The 12,753-nt window shown below is 35.2% G+C and overlaps 2 protein-coding genes across 4 annotated transcripts; one reads left to right on the top strand and one right to left on the bottom strand.

The window, feature by feature from the left end:
- Positions 1-5,306: 5,306 nt before the first annotated feature.
- LOC18588665 (uncharacterized) lies at positions 5,307-7,457 on the bottom strand. Of its 2 annotated transcripts, none has more exons than XM_007013228.3 (6): positions 7,321-7,457; positions 7,056-7,199; positions 6,881-6,958; positions 6,634-6,756; positions 5,939-6,034; positions 5,307-5,815 (listed from the first exon to the last, which is right to left on the bottom strand). In XM_007013228.3, the coding sequence occupies exons 1-6, from the start codon at positions 7,454-7,456 to the stop codon at positions 5,730-5,732; spliced, it is 663 nt and encodes a 220-aa protein (XP_007013290.3). In that variant the 5' UTR covers position 7,457; the 3' UTR covers positions 5,307-5,729. The 2 variants fall into 2 exon arrangements, with proteins under 2 accessions (XP_007013290.3, XP_088666304.1); XM_088810178.1 differs by having other exon boundaries at positions 5,960-6,034.
- A 773-nt stretch (positions 7,458-8,230) lies between these two features.
- LOC18588664 (tudor domain protein (DUF1767)) lies at positions 8,231-11,900 on the top strand. 2 transcript variants are annotated; one of them, XM_088809394.1, is made up of 6 exons: positions 8,231-8,558; positions 8,635-8,802; positions 9,090-9,336; positions 10,614-10,805; positions 11,279-11,544; positions 11,637-11,900. In XM_088809394.1, the coding sequence occupies exons 1-6, from the start codon at positions 8,295-8,297 to the stop codon at positions 11,805-11,807; spliced, it is 1,308 nt and encodes a 435-aa protein (XP_088665520.1). In that variant the 5' UTR covers positions 8,231-8,294; the 3' UTR covers positions 11,808-11,900. The 2 variants fall into 2 exon arrangements, with proteins under 2 accessions (XP_088665520.1, XP_088665519.1); XM_088809393.1 differs by having other exon boundaries at positions 8,233-8,558; positions 11,276-11,544.
- The last annotated feature ends 853 nt before the right edge of the window (positions 11,901-12,753 follow it).

Here is a 12,753-nt window from a genome sequence, read left to right as displayed (position 1 = left end):
AAAAATTGTACAATTATATACATGATTGCAATGATATATGAAGATTAGCAATTACAAAACAATGTATTCAATTATTCATATTTTTCCCCAAAATAATGAGATGGCATACACTTAATTTTAATCATAAATTTGTAATTTACGTATAAATTGTTGAAATGATAAAAGATTTGAGTTTCTTTTTGCATATAATTAACTATTAAATGACCTCACTAAAATGGTTTATGACTAGTAATTATTAAAAGAAGCAATTTGTGACTTAAAATCCCTGTTAAGCCGTACTATCATGACTTTATGAAATACTGCTTACCCCCTCCCCCCCCCCCCCCCCCCCCAAAAAAAATCTCTAAAAGGTGAGGTAGCTTTCATGTGAGGGTTTTGAAGAAGCAAATCCCTAGAAAACCTTCCATTACCTTTCGCATGCAGAAAATCTGTTATAGCCGATCTCAATTAATGAGACAGTAATGAAAAAAACCAATCTCCTGATGAAGCAGTTTAATTATTCGATTTCATAATTAAAAGAGACAAGTGATATCGCATGCAACCAACAATTGGGACTCTGAATGGGTTGCGAAACCTGCATTAAATTTTTGAGACGGTTTTAGTTCCACCTAAATTAAACAACTATATTTGCACGATCACCTAGAAATTTATGCCAAAACATGAATTTCTTGTTTACCTAATTGCTCGATGCATTGGGTCCTTCGTGTTGACTGCCAGTGACTCTATATTTGATTTTTGAGCTCAAAAAAAATTAAGTCTACTTTATTTATTTTTAATTGCTTAAAATATTTGTTTATTTCTGCTATCAAACCTACAAGGGTATATGATGGAATCTTGTGGACTTACCCATTGTCCCATTCAGAGTTGAATCATAATTCATAAACATAAAAATAAATAAATAAATAAGTAATAGCTAAGCAGACCAAGACTAGACGACCTGTCTGTAGGACAAAAGACTTTCAAGATGTTTCGTGTTGATAAGTTTTCCTTAAACCGATGGTCGCCCATATAACTTAACATGACAAATTAATCAAGGTAAAACGGCCATTGAGAATTCTTTCTCTTGTTGAGAATTATATAATTGCCTCATTAGACAAAAAGTGATTTCTCTTGTTAGGTAAAACGGATTATGACCTTTTGTATTCTTGTGCATTACTCTTTGTAACTTTCTTGATTTTGGTCGCATAATCATGGAAGATTTGGGAGACCCAAATAAACTCAATTGACAAAATATAGTACTTATAAAGTTGGTATGTGGAAAATTAACAATTACAATACTCCTATTGTTAAAATGAGAAAGACTTTTTTTTTCTTTCCTTTTATTTCTCAAAATTCTATCATCCTTGTTTGCCAGACATGGGAACGTGAGGATTCCTTTTCATTGGCATGGCACGAAGTCTTTTTTGTGATGACAGCTGGGTTGTTTGGTGAAGCCATTAATTGTGCCATTTTATGGCGACCCCACAACAAAAATTGGAGCTGCAAACTCATATGATATAAAGCTTAGCCACCATAGTCAAACCTTCGAACACGATATGTTGGGAAGTTAAGGCAGTTATTCAGTAAGGAACACGGTGGCGATTTGAGCATGGCCGATATCAATTCCAATCTGACAAGATAGATGGATGCCAAAGAAAGAATCCTTTCGACCATCCATTTGTATCCGGTGATATAGACATAGAACCAAAAGCTGTAGGAGCTTATCGACAAACAATCTATGTCATTCAAGACGAGAAAGTATTTACCAAATTTTGACCAAAGATAATGGGGAGACCATTTGTGCACTACCATTGAGTAGGTTACAATCTGCTGATATATACACTGGTCTGGCATTATGATAAATGTGGCAATTACACAGTTCATAGTGGCTATAAACTGTTAATGCATATATAGTAACAAACGAGGCAAGAAGCACAGGGCGTAACCAGAAAGGACATGGACATAGGAGAGACGAGAGGTAGAACGCTAGAGAAAACCACGTGGAATAAACTGTGGAAACTTAATGTACAGAGTACGATAAAGGTGTCTGCATGGAGAGTTTGACATGGAATTTTGCCAGTGTTTGGAAACTTAGCAAAGCCAAAAATGGAAGTCTCTCCGATTTGTTCACGGTGCGGAGCAAGTTTAATAACAGTTTTTGCATGCCCTAAATCTGCAGAGGTATAGCTCAACCCAGAGTTATTGCACTGGGAAAGTGATTACTTGGATGATAAGCAGTCTATTAAAAATGTGTCGTGAATTTTTTAAATTATCTATACATATATCAAAATACAAGTTTGAAACCTTTTATAATTAAATTAGTTAGTTTTAAAGAATTAAATGAGATTTTTATTTTGTTATAATTAAATTAATTTAAGATCCTCTCACCAACCTTAGCCGCCATCTCCCCTCTTATTTCTTTTTCTTCTTTGACTAAATGCTACCCTCTTTTTCCACTTCCTTTCGTTACGAGCAAGTTTATTCTGCCTCTCTTTTTCCTTTTTTTTTCTTTTTTTTTCTTTGTTTTTCTTTTCCCTTTTCCCCTATCGATCGTTGTCGGTGACATACTGATATGTTTCCTTTTTTGTTCCCCTCTATCAGTTCCTCCCTTTTTCTTCCTTTCGTCTCATTTTCCTAAGAAGTGAGCTGATCAAAAGAAAGAGGGAAAGGAGAGGAAGAAGAAACTGTTTCTACAACGACGATTTTCACCAATCGGTGGCTAGATCTAAGTGTTTTTGGAAAAAGAAAAAGAAAAAAAAAGGAAAAGAAAAAAATATGATTTGAGGAAAAACTAAATCGATTAAAGATAGAGGAGAAAAGTGTTTTTTTTTTTGTTGCACCGATAGCGACGGCGGCCGACGTTAGCAACCGACCACCGAAAATGGGTTCTAAAAAGAGAGAGACTGAAAATCAGATGTTTGGTGAGAGAATGAGATGAGAGAAAATGCCGGAAAGAGACGGTAAAATTAGAGATGTTGGGCATTTTAGTTTTAAAAAATTAATTATTTTCTTAAGTACTGAAGAAGTAATTTTACCACGAGCAAGGTTGAGAAGTGATATCCAGAAAAATGTTACCTTCTTAGAAACGTAAAACATACCAAACATGGGTATATTACTTACCCGCTTACATTTTGAGGAACGTACTCAACATTCCTCCTACCAAACGAGAATGTAACACAGCTCTTCCAAAGATAAATAGTTCGATTTTGATTAATATTTATTTTAAAAAAATTATTTTATTATATAATATTATATAAAAAATAATGTCAATAATCATTATAAGTGAAGTTTTACTTCACACAAAATAATTAAAATAAATAAAGTACTATTTTACGTAAAATAATCACTTCGTACAAATAACGGTGATAGAAATCTAAAATGAGTAGTAAGTTTACGAGTTACTTTCATCTTGAAATGTTTTAAAAAATTTGACTTGGTAGTACAGATATGGAGATAATTAAATAAATTTTTTTTTATTTTTTTAAAATATAAGTATTTTTCTTTCTTATCTTCTTCTTTTATATTTGTTCACATACTCTGCATATCTCTTCCATTTATAATTCTCATTATGTTATTAATAATCATAAAAAGTATTATTTTAATAATCACATAATAAATTTTTAATCATTATTTAATATTAAAAGCACAATAATGTTCACTTAATATTAAAACTATTATTTATTATGTACATTAACATTTATTTTTGAGTAATTATTAATTTTTTACACTATATATATAACTTTTCCAATTCATTTGAGAAACCTTTCAAAGCGGCTTTTATTCTCATTCAAAACTTCTCCCTCTAACTTCTCTTTTTAGTCTTCTTATACATTCTCTACTTATTTTATTCTTATTCTTTTTTACCTTTCACAGCACTCAATATTTCAAAAACTATTCCAATATTGCCCTTTAATACCTCTAATACATACTTGACCTGTTTGCAACGCTTTCTCCACAGAGGATAAGATTTCAAGGACATCTAACAAGACAGATGAGAAGTATTTCGGACTATTTATAATTACCACGTGGGCCAATAGGGTTCTAGAAAAACAGGGCTTCAGAGAGGACAATCGAGGGGCCCAGAGGCTATTGCCTATGGGTGATTTTCCAAGAAGCCATGTTGAAGAATACCAGCTAGCGCTGAAGCAAAGTCCGATGGTTTCTTTAATGGACAAATGGAAACGCCCTCCACAAGGTATGGTCAAAGTTAGTTCTGATGGGGCTGTTGATTTAGCTAACAGGTCAGGTGGTTTGGGTGTGATAATTCGTGACGAGGAAGGGTTCGAGCTAGGTACTTTTTATGCGAGACTAACGATGGAGGTAGTTCCTTTGGTTATTGAAGCCATTGCTACGGACACAGAACTAGAATTTGCTAAACAGCATGGGATTCACATGTATCGTGGTGGAAGGTGATCAACTCAACAACTATAGATTTGTCTTATTTGGTGCTGTTATTAAGGAAGCTAGGGAGAGAGAGTGAGGGGTTTTAGAAGGTGCTGACTGGAACATGTGAGGCCTGACGGGAACAAGGCTGCTGATCGACTTGCAGAAGATACTGTGTTTGGGTAGAGGATTGTCCTAGATTTTGTAAGGACATTTTTTTATGATTATAATTCATTTTAAATTTTTAACAATTCTCTTTTATCTCTTAAAAAAAAAAAAAAAACTGCATGTGGAGATCATGAAATGCGTGAACCCCACCTCCAAACAAGGATAACAAAAAACATTTAGATGTTGATTTGGACGTATATAAATATGTTGCATATGCTCTGCGTTTGAAGATGAATTCAAGCAATATTTTGTTTTACATGATGTAGAAAATATCAAGAATTTAAATAAAAAATTAAATTGGTTGATAACAACTGAATATTTAACTTATTGATTAGTATATAATTTTTTTAAAATAAAAATTTAATTTAAATAAAATATATTTTTCAAAAGATATTTTTTTTTATTTAAGAATATCATTATATTTCGTAACACATGATGATGTAAATATCTAAAACTCTTACTTAATAATCCAACTTACCAATTTTCTTTATTTGTTTATTTTTAGTACTTCTTTCCTTTTCCAAGCATTAAATTGGGTGTCCTACTATGGTGGTAGGTAGGACGTTTTGGACTTTGGAGATTGTAGAAGGACAATGGGAAGCTAATTTTCAACCTAGTCTTAAGTCTTGATCACTCTAATCTTTTCACTTCCTATGATTAAATCTTTAGTTGAAAGAAAAATTTACAAGATTTAATCAAAATCGACTCAATTGATATACTTTTTGGAAATAATTAGTTCTATTGTTGAACTCCATACGGGATAGGGAGACCTGTAATCTTCAAGACACTGGTGTATTGCCATTTACTCATTTTAACTTAGTGGACCTAATCTACTTCTATCCAGAAATTATGTGCCTTTCTGTTTGGTAAGAGCCTTTAATGCCTCAATGCTTCAATTATTTGATGTATGGATGAAATTGAATCATTCCATTCTTTGCTTTTGTCAAAGTTGGAACCATTCAAATGCAAACAGGAAAGTACACGATTGGGCTATAATTTGATCTATGGGTCTAGCAATTCTGATATTGGATCTTAGTCTAAAACTCAACCGGATCCTGTCTTTTCTTTTCCCCTGGGTAACCGGCCTCTAATTGACTATCCCTACAGCGGAAGCAGTTGATGTAGTACCACCATTGCATCGCATATACGGTCCACTTAGCAAAATGAGTCACAAGACATGACTCACGTCTTGATCTCCCTCATAGCCATGGAAGAAACATAGCAGCTAACATTAACAGTGTCAAACTATATTCGATCGGGGAAGCCGTTCCGTGTTCTCTTAATCCTACATTAAAAGAGAACAAAATTATAAAAACACGTATAATGTTATTATGTAAATGATATAAGATAATGCCATACGCCGTGAGTGAGATGGTGTCAGCCATTGCTAATTTTGAGTCATAATTACCGTGAGAAGATGATGACTGACCAGGTGGCGATGAGTTTGAATCAGGTGGTGGTGGCGTGCCGAGCCCAAGACCATGGCAATCCGCTCCTAGGGAGCCTGAAGCAAAGCAAAGCATTGCATTAAAGGAGTAAAGCAAATGAAGCGAAATTCTTAAACAAGCTATTAACCATAAACAATATTAAATATGCCAAAGTTTTCGTGTTTTGTTTGTAATACAGATTACTTTGTTAGCTTAGAATGAAACCTAAAAGTAATTCTGAATTCTGATACCATTGTCCTAAAAGAGATTGCTTAACCATATATACCAAGTAATTTTCGTGTATTTTGTTCGTTTGTCAGGATCCACTTTTGTCTTTTGGATCAGATTTGTTTTTGTTGGTTCAGCTCTTTGAACAGGGATACTGTCTGGTTTTTTGGGATTGTTGTTCTGGGTTTAAGATGCTGGGATGTTTTTATTAATGTGCGGAGGTTTTTGTGTTTATGATTTCCAGGATCTGGGGTGTTTTTGCATTCGGGAGCTGTATCAATTGTATAGATTTCATGCTAATCTCTTTTGGGAGGATCTTGTAATGATATTTTGCAACCTAAAAATATCAGAGCAAAATCATCTTGTGACTGACCAGAGGTGAAATTCAGTTCCTTCTGTTATGAATACAACTTGAACTTTCAAAAAAACTATATACAAAGAACATTACAGTCTTTGAAGCAGGGTAAGGCTGTCATATTGAGCAAATTATCAGAGTCTGCATTGCAATCGCATTCGTAGCCAGCCCCATTTGTCTTACAGGTCCCATCACCGCACCAAGTAAAGGTACAAGCTACATAAATAATAAGTAAATAACCCAAGAAAGCTTAGTTAATAGTACTGCACATATTTATTCATGCACAAGAAAGGTAATCATCAAGTTGAATTTTAAAAAAAAGGTTGTCCTTGAAGCATACGGTCGGACAAATTAAACGGCGGTGGGGGTGGCGACGGCGGTGAAGGGCTTCCTGTGCCGCAGCCAAAGTTGAGTGTGCCTACATATATATATCGTCTAGAAACTACGTAAATAAATGCAATCCGAAAAGGAAAAATCAATGCTGAAGGAAACGAAGTAAAGGCTGACAAGCTCACAGTTGGGAATGATGCAGGGGGGAAGGTCGACAGGACCAAGCCGGAACTTCTTCCAGCCAGAATAGCAGTCGCATTCAAAGCCAAGCAATGAACCATCCGTGTGACAAGTCCCTTGGCCACAGTTAAAAATGGCGCAAGCGTTAACTGCACAAAATCATGACCAGTAGCCATGATTGTCAACAAACAGAACGTAATCAAATATTTTGCATTCGGATACCTCGAGAAAAACTACATCATAATAATAAGTTAAGCTCCTGGTTCTGACCTGATTGTAGATTTGAACTGAACGCTATAGAATCGGCTTCCGAGCTCCTGAAGAATGACAAGAGGAGAAAAACATTGAAGACATAGATTTTATAAACTTTCATTTTAAAAGTAAGCTCAATGAGATTGAATGGCATGACAGGGAGGCTAGGAATATATATATATATATATTGTATAGCTTGGAATGATGCTACAAGTCTTTTATGGAAGATTGGAATCTGCTGGCATTGTACGCAACGGATCAATTACAAGATCAAGAGAAGGTGTTGACATCTGCATTGTTGGTTTCGATTTTTTCCAGGAACGAATAGGCCATGGACGGTACAGGGTAGAGACAACTGCCCGTTGGCTGGGCCTGGGTGTAACATGTGTATATGGGAAATTTTTTAATTGTTTTGACTTCACCATAAAAAGGCAATTTAAAAGTACTTATAATGAAAAGATTGAGCGAATAATTAAATTGCTTTTGTTTGCTTTTTTAAATTTCTTTTTTATGGTGAAATCTTTTCATTATAAGTACTTTTAAATTGCTTTTTTCATTATGAAATGGAATCTGTTGACTTATATTTTTTATTTCACCATAAAAAAGCAATTTAAAAGTACTTATAATGAAAAGATTGAGTGAGTATTTAAAAATTAAATTAATTTATTAATTATGACAGTAAGCAGAAAATTGACCGATTTCATGCTGTAAATAAATAAATTAATGGCTATTTTTTGAGTTAAAAAAGTAATACTAATAATAGCATATGCAAAAACAAATTCTCACCACGACAAAAGCTCAACAAATGAAGCTTAGACCCAATAGGAAAGACGAACTGAGCCCGAAATTCCGTTGAGCCCAGCTCTAGGTCTGCACGGCCCAAATTGTATATAACCCGAATAGGCCGGTTCAGATTTTTCTTCATGTCCGAACCGAATCGACCCCTTTTTATTACTCTGCGACGCAAAATCAAAGGCGCTAAAGAACCAAATATGGAGGAGAGCACGACTTCTGCTTCTACTGAAGCTGTCGTAGAAGCCCTAGGGGCCAGAGGCTGGTGTTTCGGCGATTGGGACCAAGTCAAAGCTCTCATAGTAATACACACCGCTTTATCCGACGATGTGGGCACTTGTTTCGTCGCCGATTTGGTTGAATCGGAGCTCGTTAACATGGACCTTAGATCCATCGGAGGCAAATCCTTATCCGAACCGAACCTCCGAAAATCTTCATTTATTGTTGGTCCCAAAGTCCTCCAGGTAAACGTCCTTCCTCGCGTTCTTTTGGGTTTTATTTTAGTTTATTCCGAATTGATTTTTGAAATCTTTTCATTAGATTTCGTCAGTAAGGGACATATCTAGAAGCAGCATATCCGAATTTTCGGGGAATTCGAGTAGTTTACGTTTGCTGAGATTGTGTCTTACCGATGGACATAGTGAGATAACTGCCATTGAGTTCTCTCATGTTCCAGCAATTCCCGACAATGTGGTTCCTGGTACTAAGGTATTCTTACTTGTCAGTTCCACCGAGCTTTGCTTGTTTTGTTAGAATGATTTTTGTGGAATTTGAAACCCGTCTATATGACTACCACGCGTAGTAATTCGATGTCTGCTTCCTTAATTGGACATGCGACAATCATATAAATATATTTGTTCTCGAAATACTGTATACATAGCATAATCCTCTGTAATCTGTTGACTCTCTCTGGCAACTCTAAATGATGTTATATGTACTTAACCTGTAACTTTTGATGATATTTCTTACTACTATTTTTAAATTCTGGTTGGCAGATTCGTTTGGAAAATAAAGCCATCATACATGGTGGCATATTATGTTTGAACCCTAAAGTGGTAAGTTTGTTAGGCGGTGTTGTTCAATCGCTTTATGAAGAGTGGGAGATGAACCAAAAATATTCAGGTTTCTCCCGTTCATCATTAAGGTCATCTCAAAGTGGTACTGGCGGTCCTCCCCCATTTGAGAAGTTGCAAATCGAGGCACCTTCGAGTGGTAGGCTTGTCCAACAAGGCAGATCATCTCGTGAGTATTCACAAGCTTTTTAAATGTCTTGTATTTAATCTTATGTACCACTTGCATTGCCATTGTTTTTTCTTCTTTGCATACTACTTAAGAATTTTGCATTTAGAATTTGTTCCCGCTCTCTTTAGGAGCTTTGGTAAGCAAATAGGCTTAACATCTAATCTAAGAGAAACAAAGGAGTAGACAGAGAGCCCGTGGCTGGAATGTTTGTTGTTGGCTACAATGATCAAGCTGTTAACACTTACCAGTATAGAATCTATTGTTTAATGTGGATGATGACTCAACATTATCATAGAAAATTTATGTGATATATATGCCACTTTAACAAGATATGAAGTGAAACCCTTTTGCTCCTAGACCACTTTTTCCATAGCGGACACATTTAAGATGTGCTATGGACTCTTTCATCTTGTTGGCTCTGACAGGCATTAAGAGAATTTCATTTCTTTGATAAATGTACTTCATCTTCCTTTCATTCTTCTTGGGAACAATCATTGAGGGATTCAAAGAAAAGGAAACATTGAATTTGATACTTGGTGTTCAGTAAAACAAAAAAAAACAGACTAAATACTTGGGAACCTCAAAATAAGTTCACGATTGCGTGAGTCCTTTGAATGATCAGAAACACACATTCAAACATATTTTTTCCAGCACACATTTAAACATATTTTCTCCAGCATCTCATTTTCCATAATGAATAAGCACCAGCTGTCATAGTTGACAGTTCAATAGTGGCACCTGATCTACTTTGGCTACACCCTGGTATGACTTCACCGTCTGCCTTGTTTATTTTCTGGAACTTGTTTGTAGCTAGTTATGAGGCATTTTTCCAACTTGAGAATACCCTATATTGCTCTTTTTATGGGTTCAGTAGATTATCTTGCTTTTTTACTCCTTGAGTATTTCACTTGCTCTTCTTTAAAGTTTAAAATTTTGAAATGCTGATGGTTTTTTTTTTTTTTTTAAATATTTGATCATCAGAAAAGAAAGTATAATTTGTAATTTCTGCTACTTGAAAGGCTAAGAGTGAAGAAGTTGTTGAGGAAGGGAAGGAAATTTTACAGAACAAGAGAATGAACAATTAGCATTGAGAAACTTTATCTTAAGAAGTCATCCTGGTTTAAAAGGCCCCTGAAAAGTTATTCCTTTCTTTTCTTTTTCCTTTATGATCAGATCTATTTATCATGCAAGCTTTAGATGGCCCTCAAATTATAATTATAGTTGCTTAGTGCATACATTGGGCATGTTACTCACAATCTAAAGGTGATGATTTGCAGACTCTGAGTCCACATTGAAGACTGCTGGACCTACTGCTGCAAATTCAGCTGGGAATATCGAAAGTTGCTGGAGCAGAAGGAACCAGACTGTTGAAGCAAAACCAGATAATGTGGATAATGGTCTTAGGGCAGCTTCCGTAACAGAAAAAACTGAAGGAAATCCAAGTAGCTCAGAAACAAGACCAAAAGAAGGTGCAACTGCATCTTTACTGCAATTTTATATAATTTTCAATTGCTATGATGGTGTATCCAGCTACCACCTGTAAATTCAATCTCCTAGCACTAGGACATTACCCATATTAAGAGTGGGTGGACTTCCTTCTCAAGGAGAAAGGGGAAAAGTGGGATGTACATACTTACTGAAGGGGAAATGGCAGAGACAACCACCTACACTGGGAAGGGCAAGAGGGGGGGGGGTAGTTTGTTGGGGTTTGGGGGTTTTAAATTGTGTTATGAGCTTCTACTGCATAAACATAAATGGGGGAAAACTAGTGCAGTACTATCACTTTTTGAAATCTAAAATGAACTCATTGGAGTTAATTGGGTTAATAAACTCACCTCCAATGCTTATAATAGGACGAACGGATGTAGTTTATTTAATTATGAACTCCCCTATTTGAATCATGTATTGTTATGCTAATCTATATATCTTCCTTTTCCAGTAGTTGAGTCTGTCCCTCTTCAAAATCAAGCAGCTTCTCAGAAGCTCTTGCAGAAAATGAGCCATTCCAACCTGGATGGTCAACATTCTAGAGGTCGAAAATATAGGGGAAAGGGAAAACAAGAAGAGCCTGTGGTTTTGACTTTGGATGAGTGGGAAAAGAGGAAAGCTGGTGCAAGTCCTCAGATGAGAAACGAGCTTCCTGAAACTAGTGGTGATGAAGATCTGGCTTGGCGGCTACAGACCCAACTGGATTTGGAAGATTATCATGTTAGTGTTCTTGCATCTTTGAGTTGTTGCTGTTGCTGGTGGTGTTGTATTTGTCACCTTGCAATGTTTAATTAAATTATTTTCTTGTTCAGGTACAAACAATGCATGGCACAGAGGCAGAGAACATTAAAAGAAGTATGTTTAACTATGAAAGAGAGGATGGTAGAAATCGACAAGAGGAACGCGGAGGGAAAGGAAGGGGGAGGGGAAGGGGAAGGGGAAGAGGAAGAGGAAGAGGAAGGGGTAGAGGGAGGTTTGGCTAACCTTTTGTCCTCCTGTATATTATCTCTGCACTCGTCTTGTACAAGGCAACATTTTTGCTTATCCTTTTTTAATCTTTTTGCCTCTATTTATCATTTTTTAAAGCCCATGAGTCGCCATGCCCTTTCATCTTATTCCAAAAAAGCACAAAAAGGAAGACAAAGGATGATTCAAGCTTGCAACTTGGAAAACGAAATTACAATTCTTTTTATCACTTTCTTTTTTGCCGAAATGGGATTTTTCTTTTATTGATAGTTGATCTTCCTAAAGTCTCTAAGGCAGCTTCTTAGGTATTATTTTTTTTCTTTAGAGAAGAGGATTTGAACTCATACTTTTTATATAAAGAAATTATACATTAATCAATAAGTTAAATACTCAAGTCTATTATTGAATGTGTTTATTAAAATGATTAGTATCAAGAGAAAGAGTTATAGTCAAAACTTAGAGGTTAGTTTTGATATTTCTATTTGTACTTAGGTTCATCTCCTTCTATAAAGCTTTTTAATTGAAGGAATAAATATTATAATCTATATAAGTTGAATCACAGTCCGCAATTAATAACCATGTTACTGTCATTTTAATATTACTCACGGGGTTGAACATACAAAAAACTTGTTAGGGAAGTGTGGATATGGAATGCGTTAAACTAATTTCTTATTTAGAAGAAGAAAAATTAGGCTGGGAATATGACATTTAATTATATTTAACCCCACAAACACATTGAATGGATTTCTGTGTATTGAACAATTAGGAGCCACTGAAAGACAGAGACCGGTGCTTAGGTGAAGACTATATTGCAAGGAAATGGTTTGGAAAAAAAGAGTATCAAATTTATTATTTATGAAAAATATTTTTTTTGGTAAAAGTTTTAAAAAAGAGTTAGTAAGATTTATAAACTTTATTGTGAAATAAGAGAATTTGTTGAGAATCAAAAGCATTCTTAGTTTT

The sequence above is a fragment of the Theobroma cacao genome, chromosome 9, assembly GCF_053813885.1.
Source record: "Theobroma cacao isolate CCN51 chromosome 9, ASM5381388v1, whole genome shotgun sequence".
Lineage (NCBI taxonomy): Eukaryota > Viridiplantae > Streptophyta > Magnoliopsida > Malvales > Malvaceae > Theobroma > Theobroma cacao.
This window is presented reverse-complemented; position numbering and strand designations above follow the sequence as displayed.

Excerpts from the sequence above, each read along its gene's own strand:
- LOC18588665 (XM_007013228.3), bottom strand. The coding sequence starts at position 7,456 with ATGCCATTCAATCTCATTGAGCTTACTTTTAAAATGAAAGTTTATAAA. Across the intron at positions 7,200-7,320 it reads CAGTTCAAATCTACAATCAG|TTAACGCTTGCGCCATTTTT; the intron begins GTCAGAACCAGG and ends GATTTTGTGCAG. Across the intron at positions 6,757-6,880 it reads GCCGTTTAATTTGTCCGACC|CTTGTACCTTTACTTGGTGC; the intron begins GTATGCTTCAAG and ends TTATTTATGTAG.
- LOC18588664 (XM_088809393.1), top strand. The coding sequence starts at position 8,295 with ATGGAGGAGAGCACGACTTCTGCTTCTACTGAAGCTGTCGTAGAAGCC. Across the intron at positions 8,559-8,634 it reads TTGGTCCCAAAGTCCTCCAG|ATTTCGTCAGTAAGGGACAT; the intron begins GTAAACGTCCTT and ends TCTTTTCATTAG. Across the intron at positions 8,803-9,089 it reads ATGTGGTTCCTGGTACTAAG|ATTCGTTTGGAAAATAAAGC; the intron begins GTATTCTTACTT and ends TCTGGTTGGCAG.